General features: G+C 43.1%; 4 protein-coding genes and 1 long non-coding RNA gene across 10 annotated transcripts in view; 2 read left to right on the forward strand and 3 right to left on the reverse strand.

Moving 5' to 3' along the window:
* LOC135396907 (ral GTPase-activating protein subunit alpha-1-like) overlaps positions 1–13,693 on the reverse strand; it is a 34,603-nt gene extending 20,910 nt beyond the window's left edge. For 4 of the 5 annotated variants that reach the window (XM_064628134.1, XM_064628133.1, XM_064628132.1 and 1 more), the window contains exons 1-17: positions 13,405–13,693; positions 11,511–11,621; positions 11,357–11,406; positions 11,180–11,281; positions 9,644–9,851; positions 7,981–8,096; positions 7,768–7,912; positions 6,523–6,718; positions 5,753–6,002; positions 5,186–5,263; positions 4,712–4,801; positions 2,617–2,763; positions 2,203–2,276; positions 2,013–2,124; positions 1,405–1,527; positions 996–1,326; positions 3–140 (exon numbers count right to left, since the gene is read on the reverse strand). In XM_064628134.1, the coding sequence (XP_064484204.1) occupies positions 3–140; positions 996–1,326; positions 1,405–1,527; positions 2,013–2,124; positions 2,203–2,276; positions 2,617–2,763; positions 4,712–4,801; positions 5,186–5,263; positions 5,753–6,002; positions 6,523–6,718; positions 7,768–7,912; positions 7,981–8,096; positions 9,644–9,851; positions 11,180–11,281; positions 11,357–11,406; positions 11,511–11,621; positions 13,405–13,510 (2,377 nt within the window). In that variant the 5' untranslated portion in view covers positions 13,511–13,693. The remainder of the gene's footprint in view (positions 1–2; positions 141–995; positions 1,327–1,404; positions 1,528–2,012; positions 2,125–2,202; positions 2,277–2,616; positions 2,764–4,711; positions 4,802–5,185; positions 5,264–5,752; positions 6,003–6,522; positions 6,719–7,767; positions 7,913–7,980; positions 8,097–9,643; positions 9,852–11,179; positions 11,282–11,356; positions 11,407–11,510; positions 11,622–13,404) is intronic. The other variant, XM_064628136.1, reaches the window with a different exon arrangement.
* Positions 13,694–14,118: 425 nt separating this feature from the next.
* Positions 14,119–17,391, forward strand: LOC135398132 (uncharacterized). Its single transcript, XM_064629559.1, has 9 exons — positions 14,119–14,363; positions 14,673–14,719; positions 14,789–14,868; positions 14,971–15,111; positions 15,910–16,044; positions 16,112–16,223; positions 16,303–16,382; positions 16,467–16,585; positions 16,761–17,391. Exons 3-9 carry the CDS (start codon positions 14,802–14,804, stop codon positions 16,833–16,835), a joined length of 729 nt encoding a protein of 242 aa, XP_064485629.1. The 5' UTR covers positions 14,119–14,363; positions 14,673–14,719; positions 14,789–14,801; the 3' UTR covers positions 16,836–17,391.
* Positions 16,375–18,223, reverse strand: LOC135398133 (uncharacterized). The gene is made up of 2 exons (XR_010424008.1): positions 17,990–18,223; positions 16,375–17,928 (listed from the first exon to the last, which is right to left on the reverse strand). It is a non-coding gene; the product is annotated as an uncharacterized LOC135398133 (long non-coding RNA).
* Positions 18,224–18,687: 464 nt separating this feature from the next.
* Positions 18,688–19,952, forward strand: LOC135398678 (uncharacterized). Its single transcript, XM_064630063.1, has 5 exons — positions 18,688–18,751; positions 18,808–18,841; positions 18,907–18,991; positions 19,236–19,606; positions 19,710–19,952. The coding sequence occupies exons 1-5, from the start codon at positions 18,690–18,692 to the stop codon at positions 19,950–19,952; spliced, it is 795 nt and encodes a 264-aa protein (XP_064486133.1). The 5' UTR covers positions 18,688–18,689.
* Positions 19,953–20,323: 371 nt separating this feature from the next.
* On the reverse strand, positions 20,324–24,435 carry LOC135398134 (phosphatidylinositol N-acetylglucosaminyltransferase subunit H-like). 2 transcript variants are annotated; one of them, XM_064629561.1, is made up of 6 exons: positions 24,243–24,323; positions 24,094–24,157; positions 23,927–24,005; positions 23,739–23,866; positions 20,675–20,752; positions 20,324–20,584 (listed from the first exon to the last, which is right to left on the reverse strand). In XM_064629561.1, exons 2-6 carry the CDS (start codon positions 24,148–24,150, stop codon positions 20,507–20,509), a joined length of 420 nt encoding a protein of 139 aa, XP_064485631.1. In that variant the 5' UTR covers positions 24,151–24,157; positions 24,243–24,323; the 3' UTR covers positions 20,324–20,506. The 2 variants fall into 2 exon arrangements, with proteins under 2 accessions (XP_064485631.1, XP_064485630.1); XM_064629560.1 differs by having other exon boundaries at positions 24,094–24,435.
* Positions 24,436–24,524: the final 89 nt, after the last annotated feature.

Here is a 24,524-nt window from a genome sequence, read left to right on the forward strand (position 1 = left end):
ACCCTTGTGCAGAAGAAGATGACCGTCCGAATAGCAACGTGTAACGGGCGGATGCTTCTCCGAGAACATTTCAGCATGGTGGGGAGGCAGGGAACCATCTCCGCTGCTGCATCTTGCCTGCTCGGAACTGCGGTCATCATCTAGAGGTGCAAAGTAGAACCCAGTATGTAGAACCTAGTAGAATCTGCCACACGCGGTTAAGTCTTCTACTTCTTTTCTATTATGCAAACCCCTGCTCGACTCACGAGTTCCTGCACACGTTCCTGCGGACGTTAGATGTTGGAAACAATGTTTGTCAAAAGGATTCACTTGTTAAGGGGATGTTGTTCCTCTACAAGCTGATGCTGCGTGTGCACGACATAATATTTGCCAACAATATCTCTGCGTGCAGAACTACCTCGATTATCATCTTTTCAGCATGCTAGTTTATCTGTTTCAGCTCTGCAGGGCATATATTTCCCATGTTTATCATCTTAACGTTCGCTGTTGTGCATCACTGTGTGACATAACTCATCTCGAATCTTCTAACTTTAAGACAGATTGATAAGCCAAAGCTAAAATGACAGAGGTTCCCGACATTGAAAATGGTTACAGCTTCTACAGGCAGTTTGAGAGATAGGCCCATGTGTTTGAAATACACATTTAAAAATCGATGTTGTGCAAATTGAAATATGCTATTAAAATTACTATTTTGAATCTAACTGTCATAATATTAATTAAAATTAATTTTAGCAAACCACAAATTAGAATGAGCATTTCTGCAGTATTCTGGGAGTTCTAGCTTCTAAGCTAAAGCACCAGCACATCAAACTCTCGCTGTCATCATCTGCACATACTAATTTAGCGACATTCCAACAAACATAACATGTTAAAACATCACATATATATACGATTCACTTGGAGAGGCCACATCATCATCACCATCATCATCACAGCCCATCGAGCACTTTTGCTCCGTCCCCCGTTTAGTGCAGACAGTAAGGCGCTGTTCTAACCTTCAGTCCTGTTGCTTCTCTGCCCAAGACTTCCACTCCTCAACCGCGGAGACGGTGGAACATTTCCGCCTTCCTGACTTCCGCCTCTTTCCTCTTCCCTGGAGCCAGCCAGGGAAGAAGTGTGGGAAGACGTCGTCCTCGACGCAGCATTTCGATTAGTTGAAGATGAGCTGGTTCCAGCCACGTTGCTACGCGACGCGTCTGCCGCTCGCGGATGCTGCTTTAATCCTCGTCTCCGCCTGTGCTGTTGCTCACGCTGCAGCGGCAGGTCTCCCAAGTTGAGACGGTACACGTGTTGCGCTAGAATGCGAGTGAGAGTTTCCATAGTTTTCTAAAAACAGAGAGGAAGGACATTTTAGATGGTTTTTGAGCAGAAATTAGTACAGCATAAGAATATAGAAATGCATACAGCCCACTCGCGAATAAGCTCCTCCCACTGCGTGAGGGACGAGAGAACGTTGAGGAATCCATCCCATAACTCCAGGGAAATGGTTGCGTGCAAATTGGCTTTTATCCAAGTCACGATGAGTGTCTGCAACAATAGGTGCGTGGATTAACTTGGCTTCTTTAGGACATGTTTGAGTAAATGTCCGTTGACCTACCAATGGAGCCTGAAGTTTTCGGGAAATATTTTTTTTCTAAATTCTGGGGGGGAAGGGGGGGTACAAATTGGCTAAATAAACATGTTCTCCAAATTCGTCCAAAATTCGGGTGGAAAAACTTTCAGTATGTTATATTCGGAAAACAATCGGGCTCAGTTACTCAAACTAACAGTACTGGTACTAATGGTTTGGTACAAACTATGCTGTAACTGCGTTTTCTGCCGAACAAGTTAGTGTGCATCCCTACAGACGTCTCAGTGAGGGCAATTTGTCGGGTAAAAATCGGGTTTCACCCTAAAGAGGCAACCTTCAATTCGGGGTGCAAATTCGGTAAACCCTAAAGCTTCAGGCTCTACCACTCAATAATATCCCAATGAACTGGAGCGGCATACATCAAGCTGCAAGTCATGCATACCTGGAAGAGTGCAGGAGCCAGCCTGCCTCCCAGCACTTCATCTTTCCGTGTTGGAGGGCTTGTCTTCAATACCAGCGATGTCACACGCAAGAGCACCAACAGCAACTGCTCCCTGTACATGACACAAAAATCAGCTTGCGATAATAAATATGCAGGATTTACACGGGGGTTGCCCGAAGGTTGCACCCACCAGGTATTTTTTTCCATATGCTGTTTCATCACCATGTACCGGTAGATGTTCATCACACGTTTGCACAACTCAACCTAGAAGAGCATGAACAAAGATGAATTCCTCGCAAGGTCACTCTTCTACAATGGCATTGCAGCAAGTAGGTCCTGCATGTAATCAATATTTACGAACATGGTTGAGACTCAGTAGAGTGACAGATTTTTGCCTTTTGTGTCAGTGTCCTTATTTCTATCTAGGTCAAAAGGTGTAGTGACAGCTGTCAACAATATGGTCTGGGGAACAACTTTGCTCCAGTTGAATAACTGGGAAAGCAGTCCGAAGACATCCCCATCGTCCTGTGTCCAGATACAGATTACCAGACCTTGCCTTTAATGAGGACTTAGAATAATGCAAAGGGGAACTACAACACCTTACCTGTTCATCTAAAAGATTTCGGTTTTCTGGAGCAATTTCCAAGAGAAAGACGTTAGCTGCATTGGTGATGAAAATTTGGAAAACGTTCTGCGAACCAGCGTAGACATTTTCGCGCTTCTGCAACAATGCACCGGGATGTGAGGCATTCTGAAACGACAAGACAGGCCTGCAATGTAGTGAGCTTGCAAACATGCCGAGGAAAAATGCAAAATTGCCCATTTATATGCTGGCTAACTAGAAACAGGCACCCATAATTAAGGCCCTCTGTTTTTTTTTATTTCGCGGAATTCAGAATTAATCGCGGGATCCTTCGTTTGGCACAGAATATCACGGAATCCCTTATTTTCAGGGGTGTGCGGATATTCGATTATATTCGCTGAATATGAACGACACCTCCCGAAAGTGGGCTTCACCTGACGCTTCCCTGCATGAGGTGAAGCCTACTCTACAAAATTGAAGCCTGCTTTACGAAATTGTCCATGCTGCAGGACAAACACAGACAGATTGTAGTTTAGCTTAAGATAACATTAGCCCAAATTTATTGTGCATACTTCACCTGAGGAAAGGGCGGCGTCCCTCCCGTGTGCAGTTTAGCGGTGGCAGTGGGGGATTTTGATTTGATATCTGGGAGGTCGCCTTCAAAAAGTAAGACTCTTAAATAATGCCAACATCCCAGGAACAAGAAAGGGCGTCCTAAGGATGTAACTTCCCCATGGCATGTATTGTAAACTCCTTCCTATAATGTTCCTATAAACTCTGCAGTTGCTGAAAGATTTTTCAGCAGGTATAAAATGATTGCAGGCGACAGACCGCATCAGAGGAGAACACAAGATATCATGTATGTAATGCTGAGCCACAACAATGCTTTGAATCTGTAATTTTATAAAATATTTTTTGTTTCCACATTATCCAAGAAAATAAAGTGTTTCCCGTTCCAAGTAGCCGTCGACTGCTCACCGCGGAAAATCGCGGAATTTTGAATTTGCCGCAGCAGAAAACCGAGGGCCTTACCCATAGAAGAATCTCTGCAGGAATAGTATAACAGTCAACCAAGCTGCTACATTAGCCTAAGTAATTTAAGTCATTGAAATTATTGATTACCAGTCAGTAGTCGCCAATACTTCGTATGCTTGGTAGTATTTTCTTTTTCGTTCTGGCCAGCACGAGGGTGGTGAGCCCTTTACTTTGTAAGGGGCTCATGTAAGCTCACCCGCGCTATGTGACAGCGATCCTTTCTGCGGTTGGGGTGGACACCCTGTATAGCTGAGGCTATGTCACTTCATGAACGACACCCATTGATCCCTAATCCTTGTATACTCATGTGTATGTCTTAGACATTAGTAGCTATAACAGTTTTAAGTTACTATCTTTGTGATCTTATCTTTGTTGTTTTTATTTCGTGACTCCAGAAAATCCAGAACATTCCTGCAGGGCACGACTTTTTCGAACAGGAAGGCTAAGAAGCTAATAAAAGAAGAAGAAAAGAAGAAAGAAGAAGAAAAAAGGACGAAAAAAGTAGTTTTTATGATCAGGAACAACATGTAAACGTTCGTCCTTAGTTCGGCATGAACCGTTATTTGAAACGGTTACCGGTATTTTTTTTAACGGTTCAGTTCCGGTTCAGCTCCAAGATGGCTTCGACTGTTTCGGTTCGGATTCAGGTTCGGTTCGACTCTCTGGCACGTAACCACAAAGCCAAAGAAAGATAATGTCTTTCCCCCCCCCCCCCCCCCCCCCAACTAATATGGCAGCTGCAGGCAGGTAGCTGCATACGGTCTTTTAGTTGTCTTTCTTCTTACATCAGCCCCAGAACATGCAGAATACAGACCACTAGGAGGAACACAGTTACATTTCTGTTGTTCTGTCTTCACTGGGATGCTCAAGTATCATCCCAAATAAATTTTTTGAGCTGCAAGCCAACAAATGCTTTCGTACCAACTGTTGTATCAAAGCCTCATTTTCGTGTGCTTCAGTATCATCTGATGACAGCAAACATGATAGGCATGATCATGATATAAGAAATCACTAGAAACCAGTTAAATCGTGTCACGTTGTGATGCCTAGATGTGTGATATTTAGCAGACATAGTTCTCACCTCAACATGGGAGTTTTTGGCACCTTTGGTATCATCTTCTTTCTGTTCTTTACTCTCAACATCCACAAGAAAGGGCGGCACGTCTGGCGACTGCATAACAGATCAGTGCAAGATTACATGCACTGTAACTGTTTCCATGACACATGACACTTTACTGACACAATATGTAATAGGTGGCGGCACACAAAGGCACGTTTAATGCAGGCTTATTGTTTAAAAATACACATTGTGAACACATGCAAGAAAACAAATTGCTAGTTCCTGTACTTTTCCTATTTCCTGTATCAGATACTTATCGAGTCTATGGCAGTCACGCATTATGGAAGTAAAACAAAATAGACTAATTACTAATAAGTACCAACTGGCTAACATTACTAATATGACCAAGTTCACATGCTCAGAGCTTTGAATACGTTACATAGAGCTGGCAAAAAAACTTTGCAAAGGAATACATTTGCCTAAAATGCCACTCACCGACTTTTGAATCCAGTCTCTGTAAGTATTAATCACATTTTTCGTCGTGCTCGACTGCGTAAAGGGTAGTAGGAATGCCTGCGCACACATACAAGAAATGTAACAGCTCCCAATATTGTGTCCTTATAGGAGCAAAAGTGCAAAAATGTCTTGTTGTGGAATGAAAAATGCTCTTACCTTGACATCAACATAAAAGGAACGGGATACACCCATTGCATCGTCAGTGATTTATGAGCGAAAGAAATCGCAATCCATGCTTTCTCTCTCCCTCTCCTTCTAACAATGCGTGACAATGTGGAGAGGCCTCGGAGTGGCCTCCTCAAACGATCTCCCGTGATGACTGGACCAATCGCTTGAGGAGACCAATAAGAGCGTGCTCCGCATTGTCAACCTTCTTGAGAAGGGGAGGAAAATTTCCTTCATAAATTACGAATGACACAACGGATGACTCCCGTTCCCTTTCTGTGTTGGTGTCAAGGTGACGGCGTCATTCATTCCGGCAGGATAAATTTTTTACTTCAGTGGCCCTTTAATTTCAGAGCACAGAGAGAAGAGAAAGCTTCGCACTTGTCTGAAGATCTCGTGGATCAGGTCCACGTTGTCCTTCCTGGAATACAGCACATCACGCACAACCTGCAACTGCTGCTTCGTGCATGCCTCCGCGGACAGGAGCTGCGTGTCGGATTCCCGCTCCGACAGGGTGCCTATGGACAGGGCGGCGCTGCTGGCAGTGACTGATGAAAGCGAGGGACCTGAGGAGTGGAGTTCGTGCGCGCTGCTCTGCTGTCGGTCACCTGCTTCTGCCACTTCCTGCTTCCTGCATGGTTGCAGTTGCAAACCAAGAAAAGGTCACACTCTAAAGAGAGTGAAGACTTTGCTATTCGATCGTGAGTCACTCAGCTCATTGCGCTCACGAGTTGTGCGATGAACCCAAATTGATGTCTCAGGAAAATAGGACAGCTTCAAAACACATGCCGTACTCGGCCTCGATCATTAACAAAAACGCCTGTCCGTGCTAGCATGGGTAGAACATTCTGTTAAGACAACTTCTAAAGCACAAATATGATGTAGATCATGCACAGTAAACTTTCCACGAAAGCAGTTCACTGTTTACACAACAACTCCGCGTACCGATAATATACGCCACATTTGAAAAACCCAAATACACATAGGGTTGACAAATGTCGTCATACTAATAGAGTATCATATCACTAATATTTTACTACCACCATTATTTTGTAAAACCAGTTTCATCCAAGCATACATGAACTACGTGACAGATACCTTGCAGTTCGCAGAGGTCTATCGTAAGTAGGCATCACAAGAATCAAACTTGCCTGCTTGCACTGTTGATGTCTTCCTTCTTCACACGAATAGACTGTGTATAACTGACTACCCACTGCACAGTGACGCTGCGGCATTGCGCTGCAACCGTCGATGCTATTGTTGTGGAGTCATTGCTCTGCGTTTTTCTGTCCTTTCGCAGAGAGGGCAGCTCTAAGGAGGTCAATACCCATTCGTAACCCTCACGTCCTGATGGGTTCAATCGACACGACAAATAACGGAGAACAGCACATCACGGCACATCAGATCACGGTGCGACAGGAAGCATTCCGGTGGGGTGCAAACGAAGGTGCGTCGTATGGCGTTGGAAGGACGTGCGTTAGAAATATTGGGAGGGGAATAGGAAGGCAAGTGCAAAAGGGAGTGGGGTGAGGGAGAGGAGAATAACGAAAAACGATTAATTCAGCACAAACGAGCAAAACACGAAAGAAGAGCCAAACTCAGAACTTTAAGGTTTCAATGCAGCTTTGTGCGCCCCAATTCTGCCCCAAGCTGCGCCCCAATTCTGAGTTCGTGGTGTCGCTTGACATCTCTGCAGCGATGGGATCTCAGTGCAGTCAGTCACTTTGAGTCCGGAAGTATGCTTTAGTTAAAAAAAAGAAGAAAAAGAAGAGATTAGTGGATTGGTTGTATTAGTATAAGGTTCTCTTTATATAAGGGGCACCGTGCTCTTTCACTCTCTCACACTGGGGGTGAAGGAAAGACGTGTCTTAGATGCGCAATGAACAAAATAAAGAAAAAATGGTGTTCCTTCACGATATTTTTGCGGACGATCTACCGAACGGATTTTTCTTCTGAAAAAGGCTTTGGTATCAGGCGACCGAAGAGATCAGACGTTTTCATTGGAACAACTTCATAGCTTTTATAATTAAAAAGTTAGAAAATTAATTACCACTAATTAATTAACGAGGGGCGATGAAAAAAATATTTTTGGATAGACCACACAACTGCCAAACACGTACAGTTGGTTCAATTTGTGTCCAGCACTCCGTTTTTTCTTTAACCCCTGATCCTTTTTCGGTGGGACACCCTGTGTGCTTGCACTACAGTACAAAAGTAGGTTTAAAACTGCTTTGAAGCCTCGAAAATGTGAGTATTGTGTTCTCTTCTGAAAAGCACATCAGGCACTGGCAGGCACAAACACAAAATGAAAAGACAGTATGACTGCAAAGGTAAAAGCACGATGGAAATTTCTAAGAGCATGCAGCAGAAATTCAAAGTACTTGAGAAAAGCAAACCTAAATTAGGCTTGTAAATGCTGTTGGTGTAGCAGAAGTCTGGGAAAATGTGCGGCAGGTAGTGTCGTTTGAACTTCTCAAAGAGAAATTCGAAGCAGCGCCGGTGGTTTGCCTCCTGTTTTTCCCTCCACTGCACTTTTATCACCTGGAAATATATTCGATGAAAATAATGAGTTTCTGATTTGCGGCACATTCAATGACGACGACACAAACCTGCGTCACCATGAACTCCATGAGGTACCCTAGATATGTCACGGTGATGTTTTCTGTTTGAACCTCGCTGCCTTGAGGGGGTAGCAGCGGCCCAATTTCAACTGCTACTACGGGCCCTACAAAAAAATTTTGCATAAATTTCTGCAGTAATCACTCTGCCATAAAAATACAACCTCGTCACGGTCAATCTACACTACATCTACTGTCGTTCTATACCATAATGACGCTCGTTAAATCCTAAAAATACTTAGGGGTGAATCTGCAGTCAAACCTGTTCAGGAATACGCATGTCAACTTTGTTGTTAACAAGGCACTGTAAAGACTGTTCCAGCTACACAGGAACCTCTGGCACACAACAACCCACGTCCACCTGAACACGTATAAAATGCTACTCCCTATTTTACGATACGGTTCTGCTGTTTGGGAGTCACATACGTTAACTTACATAGAGAAACTTGAAAGTGTTCAAATGCGTGCTGCCAGATTTATCTTTAGAGATTTCCGATCTATTACACTGGCTTCACTTTTATGTCAAAAGGCTAAACTTCTTACCTTTGCCCCACTTTTCAAGCTTGTGAGACTCAAACTCCGGTACCAATCTTTAAACAACTCAGTGTGCTTATCTACCAATGTACCTATCGGTATCCGACCTTCCAGACATAAGCACAAATTTTCTTTAATGGAATTCCAATCTCTAACAGACATGTTCAAATTTTCCTTCTTCCCCAAAACAGCGCACGACTGGAACAGTCAGCAGCCTGCAGTGTTTTCAGCCGAAGATGTTGTTCAATTCTGTAAAATCCTGTATGACCTGTAAAGGCCCACATGTGTTGTACCGACAGTATCGTAAATAAATAAATACTGTAGATACAATTTCTTGGCACACCGGCTCTTGTGAGATCAACCAACTTTTAGTCTGTGCCAGCATGCCGGCTTATCCGAGGTTGCTGATTCTCTGAGCAACAAACACCTATTATGAGTCCCGCAGTTACGGATATCGAAAAGTTGTACTTTTCTATATCTGTTTATCGGGACATTCACAACTTTTGTCGCCCGACGCCTGAAAGACGGCCGTGCAAGATGCCGGTACCTGCATGACCAGCAAGTTCACACCTAATGAGCGACACCATGATCAAGCCTTCTCCGAGTTGGCTCTACGCATCTCCGACCCGAAAACGTGAAACATCCGTAGGCTAGAGAAGACAGTGAATTCACCAGAAACAGTGGACACACATGTGCTGTAATGCTGCTGAAAGCTCGATTTAGCTGTGCTTTTGAGACTTCCAGCTTGCTTTACAAGCACAGAACTGGTACGCTGGTTGCATACCCCAGACCCCAGTTATTGCTTGTAGCAGTTCATAACATCTCACATTCCTTGGCATGCCAAAAGATATGGGCGTCACCGCCATTCCAATCACCCTGATTTTCTACTGGCCTGCTGATAACTACACGGTAATATGGTAAAAATTATCTAACGCATCCCCTTGTGACTCGATTGAGGCACTAGGAACTTATCACAAGCTTGTAGACACCTATGCAACATGATATTGAGGACATACTGTACAAATACAAAATTTGACAAACAATTTTATGTTTGGCACGGCGACAGAACAAAAAAAATGTGAATGTGAAGTTTACGAAAGGATGTGCAGCGTTAACTTGCCTGAATCAGCCTCTACAGACGTATAGAAGGTAGAGTCCTGCGTAGGGTCTGACGTTCCCCGTCCCACATGCTGAGGACCTATAGCAGGGGGGGATCCTGGTAGGAGCCCTGGCACAAGTTGCAGGAACATGTTGTGTACCTCAGACGGTGCACTTTCCCCCAAGATTTGGTACCACAGGATGAACAGGCGCACACCTTCCAGGCGCAGCTGGTCAATGGGAAGGAAATTCAGTTTCGCATACTATATCAACAAATTTCCACACAGAAAGAAGTGTTGCCTACAGGCAGCAGCCGTTTCTATTGCATTACATCGGATTGGATAAAAATAGGATGGCGATGGTGGTTAGAAGGCTACTCCAGTGCACTTACAGCTAGGGTTGCCACGTGGCCGGTATTTCACCGGCCCGGCCTGTTATTTGTTTCTCTTGCCGGTTGGAAGGCAATACCGGCAGTGTTTTGCCGGTATTTCGCAGCAGAAGGAATTTCACGGGAAATCCCGTCAAAACTGCTGGGTTTCAGGACGTGATTTTTTACGTTTTCTAGTTTCCGCAACGCCTTTTCTGTGCACGCAGAATCACAACGGGAGAGCGAACACTGTGTGCTTATGTGCACAATGCTAAATGTGCGACGTCACTCCTGAAGGGTTTACCACACCCTCTCCCAACCTCTCTATTTCCCTCGCTCAATCTCCAATTTCCTCCTCTCCACTTCTACCCTCGCTCACTCAGCCAGTAGACCTTTGACGGTCAAAAGTGGCAACCCTGCTTACAGCTGACTGCACAGTGACCACAAGGGTTAGAGAGGGGGGTAATGATTAAATGGCGGGGAGGAAAATTAACACATGAAACAGATAATGATGATGATTCGGGTTTTTGTGGCGCATCAGCTACTAAGACCATAACATGAAACAGATAAAAGAATGGGACATATCTCATGCAGGCGGGGATTCAGGCAGGCGGGGATTCAGGCAGGCGGGGATTCAGGCAGGCGGGGATTCAGGCAGGTGCGGGATTACTATGCAAGACTACCGAATTCACGTTTCTGCGCAATGCTACCAGGCGCCAGACCTTTCTACTGCGTTAAATGGCGGTGTGTACTTCCCCTCTTCTGGGGATGCTGCTGGGGGACACAAACTGTAATGACATGAGGCAAACAAGGTTCCTCAAGAACCAGTCCACATCACAGGGCTTATTCTCATCGAGCCAATCGCAGCGGAGAGCCACAGTCTGATTTGTCGTCATGATTGGTGGCAGATTTTCCGCCATTAGGTCCCGAGGTCCTGATCGTCCAGACCTTCGCCCTAGTCACATTTACTGTTCACTGTGTGTTTCCAAGTCATTGTACTCTACGAATATTATTTGGCACCATACCCCAGTGACCTCCATATTTTCAACGTTAATAGCCTTCTAAATGGGACATGGCTGCAAATGAAACACGAAAGTAACCTTTTCGCATCTAGTACTCTCTATGATGCCAGTGAATAAATTGCAGAGGGTTTTACAGTAACATAAAAGTATCAGAGAAAACTGCCTTTACCCGAGTTGAATTCAGAGGGTGTAGCATCTTCTTAATAATGATTCGCACGCTGTGCCATTGCCATCGCTGAGCCAGCAGCTCCGGCAGCAACACCAATATTTTCTGGTGGGAAAAGTAAAAACAGATAAATCACTCACACCAGTCAGGATGTGCAAGAAACAAAGAAGGGTCACGTACCTCAAAAATATATTTCACATTATCGAGCTCTTCCTTCTGAGTTTTATGCACTATAAAGAAAACAAAAAAAAAACACAGAGTAACACCCACTCTCAAGCACCGCTAAATATCGGATCCAGGTTAAAATGTCTCGCTGAGACACCAGTGTTCTTACCTCTCTGCTTCAGGGACGTCTCTAAGGTGGAAAACACATCATGGAATATGCAGTAGATGTGGCTATAGTTTGATTCAAAGAACAGCTTTGCTTCGGGGTTATCGACATTATCTAGTGTTGGGAAGAGGATGAAAGAATGTAACAGTTAGTGACCTCCTTGATATTTCAATCATGTGGTAACGATTTCTGAAACTCCGCATTTAAGCTGCAGTTTCGTTTTGCAGCCAAACATATTCAAGGATTTTCCATTATTGTAGTATAACCCGGAGACTTTCTATGCTAAAGGATGGTCTCAAATAGCGTTCTGTGCCATCCGTTGAACTGAACATGGCAAGACAGATGACATAGACTCCCTTTGCACACCGCACTTTAATTGCGTTTACTGTAAATGCTCTTTTCCACAGCCTGCAATGGCATGTGAACTAGTGTGCATGTCAGCCTTACTGGCGCATAACAATCTTACTTCAAGAGTGTGCACGACGTTTCTCAGGACACTGGTTGTGTGAAGTGTTCATCTCTCTTGAGCATTATTCATCATTACTCATTTGCATTAACAATCTCTTTCCAATACACGTGAACACTGTTTCGCGTTCGTTTTACTACATTTTATCACCTCATTTTAGCCATTTTTTTCAAAAAAAAAAAAAAAAAAAGAAAGAAGATTCGGTAATTATATCATTCTCATCCTACCTACAGGTACCCCTTGAAAGTCAAACGAGTGTTACAGGTTTCACTTCCACTAGTGGTCACTAATGTGCTCGGCAAAATAAATGTCACTGCAAGGTACCACATGAAGTTGAAGCATGATCGCCTGCTCTGTTTTAGTACAACATTGAGTTTCATAGAAGGATACGTAGGTATGTGTCAGCATTACTTCAGACTGCATAAATTACACCTTGCGAGCCGTCTCTCAAAACGAAATTAATTGGAAACATCGTTTGTCTTCCACATCAAAAGAAAAATTTCAGGTGAGGTGAAGTCCACCCTGTTCAGAATGAATCAACATCCGAGCACTTTAGTATTCTATTTTTTGACAATTTATATCATAAGGAAACATAGTAGCGCTCGATGTCAATAAAGCGCAGAAGTCAAACACAACACTCAAAAGTGGAGCAAGGCGGGGTAGTTGGCTTTGAACCATAACATTGAGACGCAGCCAAAGGACGCGGACAGGGGTTAGACAAGTAAGTGCAGAAGTTCTAATTGCGGTTGCAGAAGTTCTGTCCTCTACGTTACTTGTCTAACCTCTGTTTGTGTCTTTCGGCTGCATCTCAACGTTATGATACAACACTCAAGCCTCATAACTACCAGTTGCATGTTTGCATGTTGCAGGACTAAAAAATTATAACTCAAACAAATTTCTGTTCTCATTCAGCACAAACACTTCACTTGCGAAGGCTGGTGGATTTACACTCGGCAGTGACAGTCACGAAACGAGCGCGATCGCGCCGAACAGAATCCCCAAAGAATGGTCTAGGATTTCATGAACAAACACGTTAATTTATTCGCTTCCGAGCAGGCGACGCCGATGATAACCTCCGCGAGCTACAGCACTGAGCACGCCCACTGGCTTAAACAAGTAGAAAATGTAGAGGTACTTGTCACCCCAGACAGTCGCCTCCAGTCGATTACCCGTACCATAGCCTGACCTCCGAAATACACCAAACGACTGTCTGCTACTACACTCACACAAGCATGCGCCCAGCAACCAAAACATCTGACAGCCGTAGGCCTAACGATCCCTGTAACGTAACATGTCATATAATCGTCAGGAAACCCATCCCATGTCCACTCCGCTCACGAAATGGGTAGGCGTACACTTCAACGATTTCTTTAGCGCCTTAAAAATTAAATGGTACGCTGGAGAGTGGGATAAGTCCCGCATTATACACACCTAGGAATACACGCAGATGTTTTAATCGACTGAGCGAGTCCCTTTTGGCTTCGAGCACTTTCTGGGCCGATTTCTTAACGTCGACGTGCTGTTTCTTTCCAAACATTGTTTTTCTTGCTTGCGGAAACCTTCTCCGATGCGAGGTTGTTGCATAGGCATCTGCACCTCCCCATTAAAGCATATAAATACACGCTAAGCGTAAGCGTCAAATTATCTTCTGCTTCTACAACCAAAATTCACGAAAAGTTTGCATAGCCTAGTTCTCAGGTATTTCGTACGATGTGTCAGGTCTTGCACATGAATAAGGTCATCGCCGCCGGTGGCAGCACCGGTACGATTATAATACGCCGTCATTAAAACCTTAAAAACCAAAGCAATAAGTTAACGGCGTTAACCGTCACAAACTGCAAAACAAAAGTGAATGCGTTTGTCAAATTGCATGTCGACTGTGAGGCTGACGCTAATAAGTTGTGCAGAACACACTACACTACTACACACTGATCTCTATGCTACTACATGAGTAGTGGGCGAGGGGGAGTGCTGGCCACACACATTGAGCCTATACTTGCAGGGGCTATTTGTTAATTTAAATTTTGCTATTTGCAAATGTGATTTTTTTTTTAAATAATCATTCGCCAGCACCAACCAGCAGCTGTTCAAGCTGGTTACGAAGCTGTTGGCCGTAAATCAACGGCTCACAGCAGGCTCTTCCGCATCATTTTTTTTTTCCTCCGCACATGCACTCTCATTTCAATCCTCCGCAGAATCAATCGATTTTTACAAGTGTCCAAGCAACAACATACGGAGGCAAGGATGTCTGAGAACGTCAACATTTGCGAAACTACTTTTAGTGGAGCGTCGATATACCGGTCCAAAATGCCCTTATTTTGCAACTGCAGTTGTGCTTGAAACGTCGAGTCCTCTTAAAACAACACGAACAAAAAAAAAAAAAACGAAAGGTAAGTATTTGATGACCGATGGCATCAACAAGCACATTTATCACGAGCTCCAGCGCCAGGCAAATTTGCGACGTACCAATTAAACGTCTGTGTTTTCCCCCGTGCCTTTTCTGCGAGTGATATGTGATTGCGAACAGCACACTTCTTAATTTTTGTGGCAAATTCTTACTCGTTCCGACCTTTAAATTCAGAAGACCCACCCACAGACAAGCAAGCAAGCATACTGTAAAGCGCACTTCACTGCCAATATATGACGCTTGCAGTGAAGCCACCTTTACATTGAAAGCTTTTTATATCGCCTTTTTCCAGAACGAAGGCCATTTCGCGAATTGTGAAAGGACAGCAAAGCATGTCAGGTCAGTGTCTTCTTACTTTAGGATTCCCGCCAGGATTGTTGTTTCCTACAATGTCGTCGTTAATTTCAGCTTAGCGAAAAGCATGCGAAATATTCTCTTGGGAGGCGTCGTTACCATCACAGTTATCAGCTTCGCGACAGGCTCACAAGGTAACGCTCATTCACCTTGAACAGAAATGCAAACAACAACAACTTTATTTCGGTGATGATAAACGGAAAGAATGTATACAAGTTTATTTATAATCCATTCAGATGAATTACCAGGTATCGGGGCTCGGTGCCAAACCACGGAAGAATGTCACACCATCGTTCCCAACAGCAAATGTGTCTACGATGGTTGTTTCTGCTTACGGAGTCACTACTTCGATGGTCGCGAAAGAAGCTGTAAACCGGGTACGTACGGATTCGTCTATATAGGAGAGGACGTCGAGGAGAGAATATCTTCTCAGCTGTTTCTGCGCCTTTCTGCAATGTCAATGTAACAGTCAATGCCTGTCAATGTAACAGTAAAATTATCTAAGCACCTTTGCGCAGATAGTTTTTGTATATCAAGGGGAAAGGGAAAATATATGTATTTTGAGATCCGTACTTCTTCGCGACCCCACCCCAAGTATTTCTTATATCTCCAAAAATAACCTCGAATATCGTGATGCGATGACCCTTGTTTTTTATCACTAACTGAGGAATATTTAAAGTGGATATACAGTACACTCAGGAGGCAGGCGGTGATTTATCCAGACCCCCCCCTTGCCTGTTACTTGTTGTCTTGTTACTTCAGCTTTAAATGCATGTCAGCAATGATTACACACAGCTATTACAATGTAACTGTAATAATGCCCCCATTTTTGCATAAGCCACAACTGTAGTAAATAAAAAATATGATCCTACGTGGCTCCTATTATTGGTCTGGTTGATTCCATTTCATATTTTATATCGTTGTTTAGCGATGGCTGCACGCACAACAGAGTTCTGAGCTCTGTTAGGAAGGTCTGCCTTGGGGAGGAATTTGTTATATTCCCCCCACCTCCTTGAGCAACGGTGATTGATTGATTGGGTGTTTTATGGTTCAGCAGCTACAGGGCTTAAGCATGTAGTTAACGATGTTGTCCACAACATGATACTTATTGCTATTATTATTATATGTACTAACATTAAAAAGAATGTAGACTAATACAATCATTTCTGTCACAGTTTTGCTGCTTGGAGATGCATGTTCACATGACAATCATTGTGGATCCTCCCTCATGTGTCAACAAGGCACGTGCACGTGCATGCCAGGCTACCGTCAAGGATTCAACGCCTGCGAACCTGTAGGGTCCCTTAGTGGTAAGGCCTCGTATAAGTTTTGACAATTTTCTGTACGCAAATACGGGTATCGGCACCCCCTTTGCAGACTTTGAAAGCTACGGAGAGCTACCAACAGAAAAGCCCAATATTTTTGTTGTCGTCCTGAAGGGCCTCGGATTTCTTGCTCTCAAGGTGTCTCTTATCTATCTCTTTGCAAAGTAAGTGTAAGTGTGTAGGTGTAACTGAATTTCCAAATCAAGTCGCAAATTATTGAAAACTGGGCGGCTCACGTTGCAGAATCATGTGTGTATCCTGTAAGCATCTCGCTCGAGACTCCGCCCTCCAAGAAGTCTGCAGCGACGACATGTATAAAAACAGTAAGAAAACCTTTTATTACTTCTTATCTCACGGTTACGTACAACAAAAGCGTTGCACAATTATCTTTCAATTATCTTTGACAGCTGCTTCGACATCGGGAGTCCAAAGCATTCCGACCATGTCCACTGGAACGCTTGCTTCAACTGTGATGTCTGCCGTGCCACTTCAAACGTCCTTCTATTCTCATCAGACTCCAAGCATGGTACAGTTGGTGATGATTAACAGTGCATGCAGATATGTGCCAAGCTAAATGGAAAGTACTATCTCACAAATAGATGTGTGCTACTTCAACCTAAAAGATTCGAAATAACTTTTCAATTTTTCCATTTCTCTTGCCACTGTTTCCACTAAACAGTTCAAACCATTACACATCTCAGGTGTACATGCAAGGTCCAGCTACAGAGCCCACATCGCTTCAATGTAAGACGGAACAAAACATGCCCATTCGCTGATCAACGTGAAGGAGGAATTTCATAGGATCATCAGGTTCATCGAACAGCTCTATCTGCAGCAGCTTATATCTTGACAAATGTACAATGTACGTTTCAGCGGGCTCTCATGTGTCAGATGCATTTTGTCTTCCATGTCATGTAGCATAACATGAACATGACTGTTCATCTATACTGTGAGTTGTAGGGCTGTGCGAATACTTATTTAAAAACCAAAGCAAACAGATATGTACACAAAGCAAATACAAAGTGAATAGTTATATAACCGAACATTATGCAGCCCGTCTATCAACATACAGCATAAATAAATGATACACGAATCTGGGATTCCATATTTGACCTGTGATTCGAATCGAATACACAATTATTTACTTTGGTATTTTGAAAATCCGAATATTCGTACAGCCCCGGTTAGCTGTAAATTTTGCTAAGTGTGATACTGAACTTCTGACAAGATCAAGGGCCAAGTCTTGTACATAAAAAGCATACTTGTGCTGTAATTTCTTTCAGCTTCTTTTCTTTTCTATACAAGCTGTGCCATGTAAATAAAGATTCTGTATTTAGCACTTTAAGGGACACCAGTTTCATGCGCATTTTCTTGCGAGTGTTTTCTGATTCGCTTCAGTTGTTGTTGCTAACAAACTTTTACACAGTCAGAGAACCAGTCTTCACGGACACCTACCAAGGGAATGCTCAACAAGGCAAGGCATAAGTTTCTCATGAGGTAAAACCGAAAGTATGTGTGGCTTATAGCAGCGTGCAAATATTGTATCCTCAATCGAAATCAACACCACGCTCTTTCGTGATCTTCCTGCTTCCAGGATTGTGTAAACTCATTCCAGCTTTTGGTTTCACTTGCACCTTAGATATTTTTGGCTTTTTATGAGCAAGGGTCGGTAACATATCTTCGTGTTCCAAGCTCATTTTCATCTCTTCAGAGTTTGCTATCGAAATCATCATGTTCAAACGTTCACCAGCAAGAGAGTCATAATTCGACTTGACAAAACTCAGTTGATGCGGTCTCCCAGGAGGTAACAGTGACAGGGAAGGCCTTTCTTTGTCAACACTGTCCAGTTGAGAGTTCTTTATTCGCTTCCTGGAAGACACATACAACGTGTTGAATTCTGGCAAAATGGATGTCAGATGGAGGAACTCACATAACGTGCTTCGCGTTTTCATCAGAGCTACCTTTTAGCCCACAGATGTCTTCAAGAGAAGTATTCGCCTTCCAAACATTATTTCCATCACTGAGAGTAAACTGAACGTTTTCAAACTTTATGTCCGAGCTATTAACTAATAAGATTAGAAGAAAGCGGCCGTTTTCATTCTCAAACACTTTCTGAAAGCGCAAACTTCTCTCCGACATAACTTGTTTTCGGATAATGATGGTGGCGATGACGATGCTTGTGCGATTGTTCAGCTAGAATTCAGCGTTCAGCTTTCAGCAACCGCTTCAGGTTCACTCTCGCAGCACCACTCTCAGATTCATGCGCAGCATAGAAATGTAGACTGCGCTGAGTTATTGGATTAATATTCTTCGAGATGAAGTAATTGTGCATTATAGTGGCTTCTCCCAGCAGACGACGGGCGAACACGATTTCGAAACCGGACCAAGGACTGAAGTATAGATTGTAGCGTCTCACCTATCAACTCCATGTCATGGATGAAAACACTAATATATTTGACATTTTGTATTAGTACACGCGTTAATCAGTTGAAGAAGCAAAAATATATGTACACAGCTTCAGAACAAAGAAGAACAAGAACACAGAAAATGTCGTCTGCTAGTGGGCGAAATCTCAGTGACTTGAGCGCCTTCACTTAATTGGAGCACTGCACTTCATTTTGCAGGACAATATGTCTGATCTGTATAAATTCTTCATTTACAAGGATATGGTTTTCAAATTCAAAATAACACAGTAAGTATATCTTTGGTATACTTACGGCAAATGTATTGAGACCACTTTGCTTGCAGTAAAGCCATCATAGTACCAAACGAGGAGTGGCAGGTAAAGATTCTGTGGGATTGAAGAACTCGTAATGAAGGGCATTTACTCATTTGAGCTTTGGACAGGACATCTTTGGAGCCATAGTGTACATGGAAACTGAAAACCAGCGTCTTCAGAGGCTCACCACTGGGGCATTCGCAGTAAAAATCAGTATCCTTTCTTATAATCTTGCGTGTACAATCATTACAAATGCTACGCTTTCGATGTTTCATAAATTGGCTTCATATAGCAGGTACAGTATGAACTTTCTCTAGCTTTTAATCATAAGGAACGAGAGAACCAATAATATGTCTTGCATTATAATTCATTACAGCACCATACCCATATATATTCCCTTTTCAAAGATGTCAATTCAAATATGTTTTATCAGTATTTTCATGTGACAAATCACCAGATGTTGCACCATGGGACATAAGCAAATACGTCTATATCAGAAGGGGCAGAAAGAAATTAATTTTTTTCCCTGTCCAGTTTAAGCTCGATATAAGTCACATGGATAAACAGGCAAACTGCAGCTGTCCAAAAGAGAGCAATATGCGCAATGTAGCACGACACCTGGGCTACGCGACACCACCAACAGGCAAAGCAAGCCACGTCGCCACACTATCGTTTGCAACGCCCGCAGCCTCCAGCAGTGCAGCCGGAAAACGCAAACTACACCAAACAAACCAAAGCAACAGTTTGGCGCTGGTTCCCAAGGAAAAGAGCAAGAGAGGAAAGTACTGCGACATTCCACCAGAAGTACGGGAATCTGTCAAAACCATCGTACGTAATGTCGCCTCTTCTGACATTTTTTTTTTTCGGTAACATCTTTGCTCGTTGTACCATTCAAGTCACGCTAATTATTTTCACAATTGATCAAACGCAGAAGCAGAAAACAAATAGGGAGGTGGTCATCGAGAAGCTGTTTCTGCCCGAGGCTATGTATCAGAACTTGGTTGGCATGTCTAATTACCGTCACCTTTCACCGAATGTGAACTGCACGATCATCGTGACCGACCCGGAACTCACAGCATCACCCCGTCGTGCCCCTATGGATACCAACATGATTACCATGGGCGAGAGCAGCAATTCTAATGTTGGGCTGCTTAACAGAATTTCCAGGTACTAACCACCCCATTTCTATCCTGTTTTTCAAACATAAATTGCCATAAGTTATAACTTGTATGGATATTTTATTGTCTCTTCTGCAGCGCTGTTGCGGCACCACTGAAGTCCGCTTGGAACTGGTTGGTGTAACTCCTAACGCGTTTCGAAGTCCGTTATGCATGCCCGGCATTAATGGGGCCATATTGCTACCTGAAGCAGAGTTTCTGGAAAATGCATGCTGTGTGACAAATCATATCACTACTTAGTAAACTCTGCTTTTCTGCAAAATTGGTAGAGGAAGTGTCTTACAACATGTAACACTGCCCCATGTGCGTAACAGAGTTTTTGTTGATTAGTGACTTACATGTTTTCAAAGGTACACAACTACACGAATAAAATGGTTCGTACAAAAATGCTCATTTATTGGCAAGAGTAAAAATCACAGCACTGCAGATCTACTGAGTGCTCAGATGGTTCCTAAATAATGATTTGGTGAGCAATGATATGTGGATTCAACACAACCCATTTCTGATGGCTAAATAATAAAGATTGTCACATCAGCAGTGACCTCACGTCTCAGGACGAAATTCCATACAAACAATCTTGCACTCCATGGTACACGGTCCTTAAAGCATCCAGTCTTGGAAACGTGTTCTGCAAGTGCAAGTTCATTCAGTCTCTATGACATAACACCTAACTGGTGATCCAAAAGACAAGAAATTCAGAGTGGGAGGAAGGACATACCTGGAAGAGAGGGATCAGCTTCGACCCGCTCGAGTCGACATTGTGCAGAAGAATTACCAAATAAAATATTACGCGATGCTGGAAGACAACAGAGTATGCACCTATTAAGTATTCATGTGTCTTAAAAAGTGAAATGTCAGATGGCCACAAGGTGATATAAGCAAAGAATATGTGAGCAGTGGAAGACAAGAACAGAAAAGGTAGTAGACAAACTGTTTAATTGGAGAACTGTTGGTACAAGCATGCGGGTACCATTTTAACCTGTGGAAGGAAGCACTCTAGCACTTGTGTATGCATTCCCAATTATTGAATGCTTGTCTATTTGTTACTTTCCCCATTTTTCCTGTCTCTGGCTCATTTATTTTTGACTTCGAAAAAAATATGACTGTGAAACATGGGTTGCGGACAGCAAGATTGAAAGTAGCAAACTGACAAATTGTTTGATCACTGAAAAGCTATTCATACAACGATACAAGTAATATGGATGCTGTGATGGAAGCTAACCCGCTTCAAACCACAAAAACCCGAAGGACAAGAAAACCGTTACTGTACTGAATAAGGCAGAGCTCCTCATGCAATGTTTACATCCATAAAAGTTGTATACATAGCTTTTCAATTATTCAACAGTTTGTCGGGTTACCATCAATCTGGGAACCGTAGAAAAGGTTCCCAGAAAAAATGTCCCCGGAGAAAAGGTCCCCTCAGGAGTCCCTCCCATGGAATTACACTTAGTCGCTCATAACTCGAATCAGTGACTATTAGAGCGCCAATTTTCACGTCATTTTTTAATTGTTCACATGGCTTTCTACTTGAACGCTTAAAACGAGATTCTGGTCCAAACCCATGAGGCTGATTAGAAGAGTTCTGCAGAGATGTAGCAAGTGGTTGAAGAAAAAAGAGAGGAAGAGAGCGAAAAAAAAAAGAGCAGCGTGGGGAACTTTCAGCTACCGAGCATGGAAAGAGGGAAATGCATTGTAGCGACGTCTACTTCAGCACCCATGAATTCGACACAATGCATACTTTCATGATTCAGATTTAAAAGTGCATTTTTAACTTTGGATTTTTCGAGGGCTTATTTTTAAACTGTTTATTTCAGCGTTATCTGTCGGATCGGACGTATGTTTGCTTCTGACTGTTAGCTCTATCTGCTGAACCAGATCCCAACGGCCAGATAACCAAGGACATTGCTCTGTCAGGTGTGTTGGCCATTGCCACATAGAGCATCATGAGTCATCCTAAAATTAGTGGACCAGCTTTGACATATGCCATCCGAAACCTATGAGGAGGCCATGTGATCGAGGGCAGAATATACATATTCTTCCTGTGTTTGTATGACTAGTCTTGGTAATTCTAGTACAAACGAACTGCCATTTTAACCAGTATGACATGCATAGGATTGACGTGGGGACGGAATGTTTCCCGAGCAGAATGGCCATAGTACGAGGACATGAGATTCTGTACCTTGGGTGCAGTGCTTTCATAAGAAGTACGACGCAATATCTTTATATACAGGGTGTCCCAGAAAACGTGTCATTGAATTACAATAAAAAAAACTACGCCACCTAGAATCATGCCGACAATGGCATTTGTTCTTATTAGGGTTTTGCCACCTTGTAAAGTTAATGTCATGTACCCCAAGTTTAATTATGCAAATATTTGCGAACTGAACTCAGAAATTTGCCAAGGGAAGGTCACTTTTTTACCCCACCAATATGAAGAGCGTGCCGAATTCACTCCAATTCGTGATAATTGACAGTGATATTCACGAGCTATCCCATCGGAAAAAATAGCCGAATATCATGCTTTTCGGAGCACCGGACCATAACTAGGGCCTGACTTTTTCGGGTTTTACTTTTGGCAAAATTCGGGGGGTAAATATCGGGTGATATTTTTTATTTGAAAATTCGGGTGTATTCGGGTTAAATCCCGTTACGGCATATTCTGTCGTCAGGAATTCGGGTGTACTCGGGTGATTTTTTTTTTTAAATAAAAATTTGTCTTAACATGGAACCAATGTTTAGCAATGTTATCAAACTTTATTTTAATGCACGCTTATGAGTGTGCCACGCGACCTGGATGTTTTCGGGTAGATTCGGGTTAAACCCGAATTTTACAGATTTCGTTCGGGGGGTAAATATCGGGCAGATACGGGTTTAACCCTAAAAAGTCAGGCCCTAACCATAACGCGCGATGTCTTTTTGAGCGCAATTGCTCGCAGTGCGACGAAAGGAGGTTCCGAAGCCAGCCTAAAGAGTGATAGTAGAAAAAGTAACAGTTCCTAAAATTGGGAGAGGGAAAGCATTATCCCCGCGAAAGTCGGACGTGATAAGCCATGCCTGCGTTATCTCTTTTTGCGATGCCGGGGTGGGCTGGGTTTCCAACCTCCTTTAGTCGGACTGACAAAGATTGCGCTGAAAAATTCATCGTGCGCTATTCTGTGCGACCTCCGTAGAGCATGATGTTCGGCTATTGTTTTCGATGGGATAGCTCCTGAATATCCCTGTCAATTATCATTAATTTGAGTAAATTAGACACGCTCTTCACATTGGTGGGGTAAAAAAGTGACATTTACTAGGCAAATTTCCGAGTTCAGTTCACAAAAATTTACATAATTAAACTTACGTTACACGACATTCACATGAGGAGGTGGCAAAAACCCAGTAAGAACAAATGCCGCTGACCGCATGACTCTAGGTGGTGTAGTTTATTTATTATAATTCAATGACACGTTTTCTGGGACACCCTGTATATGATACCTGATATACATCTATACCTGTATATCTTATTTATGATATTTTAGTCATAGGTATCTTTATATATATGCAATATCTTTAGAGATTTCAGTTCAGAGTTGCATACATATTTCAGGAGCTTTTAGTGTACAGTTATCCGCACATCAGTGAATGCACAGTGCACACGGTACTAAAAACTGTGTTGCCTACAAGCGCAAACCAATAAAAGCGCAGGCAATAAGCAATCTTTGTGGGACGCACTTTTGAGGGGACCTATTCTCCTACACCCCTTCAATTTGAAGTCCTTCACCCCAACATACTTCTTTACTCACCATTGTTATGGCCTCAGATATGACAACGTCCTTTATAGTTTCTTTGCTGATGAACCTTGACACCTGGCGACCCGTTACAAACGTAGTTGTCGTTTGAAGTCCCAGTGACCGCATGACTAATAAGGACTCTGAAATCAGAAATCAACTTAACGTACATTCGCAAAAAAATCGGGTCTTCCGGCTTGCACCTTGTTTGACTCTTCCATGAAACTTCACAGCCAGCAGAATCAGGAGTGCCATCATGAAGACTCCAAGGAGGTCGACACCCTGAGAGCATGATAGCCAAAAATGCTCAAGAATCATAGCAGCATTTCACGTACACACCCGGGAAATGGAGAACGGTGGTTTCTCTTACCGTCGTATGCAGGCCGTAGTGTAGAAAACACCACAGAAACGCCGTTGTCAATATCATCCACCTTCTGGTATTAAAGGACTTCCGCTTAAATATGTATTCTTTACCCAAATGATCTCCGTGATCGACAGGATGAAATTCAAGCGGCTCACCCGTAGCATTTCCGCAAACGGAATCAGACTCCTGTCCTATATTTTTAGAGTCAGGTTCCTTAGCCTTCGTTTTAACCTTCCTCTTCCTTGCATGTTGTACCATTTTAAGTAGTAGAAAGAGAACAAGTAACCAATTCAAAACATCACTCTGAGCTCATGCCCATTCATGCCACTCCCAGCATTGTTGAACAGGGTGACGCCATATTGAATGAAGGACCGCAGATTTGTGTGTGACAAATCGACAAATCGGAAGACGTTTTAACATATTTAATTTCTCACGCA

Source organism: Ornithodoros turicata, chromosome 6, assembly GCF_037126465.1.
Source record: "Ornithodoros turicata isolate Travis chromosome 6, ASM3712646v1, whole genome shotgun sequence".
Taxonomy (NCBI): domain Eukaryota; kingdom Metazoa; phylum Arthropoda; class Arachnida; order Ixodida; family Argasidae; genus Ornithodoros; species Ornithodoros turicata.

What these genes read in the sequence shown, in the direction of transcription:
- LOC135398132 (XM_064629559.1), top strand. Translation starts at nt 14,802, where the DNA reads ATGCGAAATATTCTCTTGGGAGGCGTCGTTACCATCACAGTTATCAGC. An exon ending in CTTCGCGACAGGCTCACAAG is followed by an intron (nt 14,869 to 14,970) that starts GTAACGCTCATT and finishes TAATCCATTCAG; the next exon opens with ATGAATTACCAGGTATCGGG. An exon ending in ACCTGTAGGGTCCCTTAGTG is followed by an intron (nt 16,045 to 16,111) that starts GTAAGGCCTCGT and finishes CCCCCTTTGCAG; the next exon opens with ACTTTGAAAGCTACGGAGAG.
- LOC135398678 (XM_064630063.1), top strand. Translation starts at nt 18,690, where the DNA reads ATGTCTGATCTGTATAAATTCTTCATTTACAAGGATATGGTTTTCAAA. An exon ending in TACCAAACGAGGAGTGGCAG is followed by an intron (nt 18,842 to 18,906) that starts GTAAAGATTCTG and finishes AGCTTTGGACAG; the next exon opens with GACATCTTTGGAGCCATAGT. An exon ending in GGGAATCTGTCAAAACCATC is followed by an intron (nt 19,607 to 19,709) that starts GTACGTAATGTC and finishes GATCAAACGCAG; the next exon opens with AAGCAGAAAACAAATAGGGA.
- LOC135398134 (XM_064629560.1), bottom strand. Translation starts at nt 24,345, where the DNA reads ATGGTACAACATGCAAGGAAGAGGAAGGTTAAAACGAAGGCTAAGGAA. An exon ending in TCATGGAAGAGTCAAACAAG is followed by an intron (nt 23,867 to 23,926) that starts GTGCAAGCCGGA and finishes TTCTGATTTCAG; the next exon opens with AGTCCTTATTAGTCATGCGG. An exon ending in TATCTGAGGCCATAACAATG is followed by an intron (nt 20,753 to 23,738) that starts GTGAGTAAAGAA and finishes GTTGTCTTCCAG; the next exon opens with CATCGCGTAATATTTTATTT.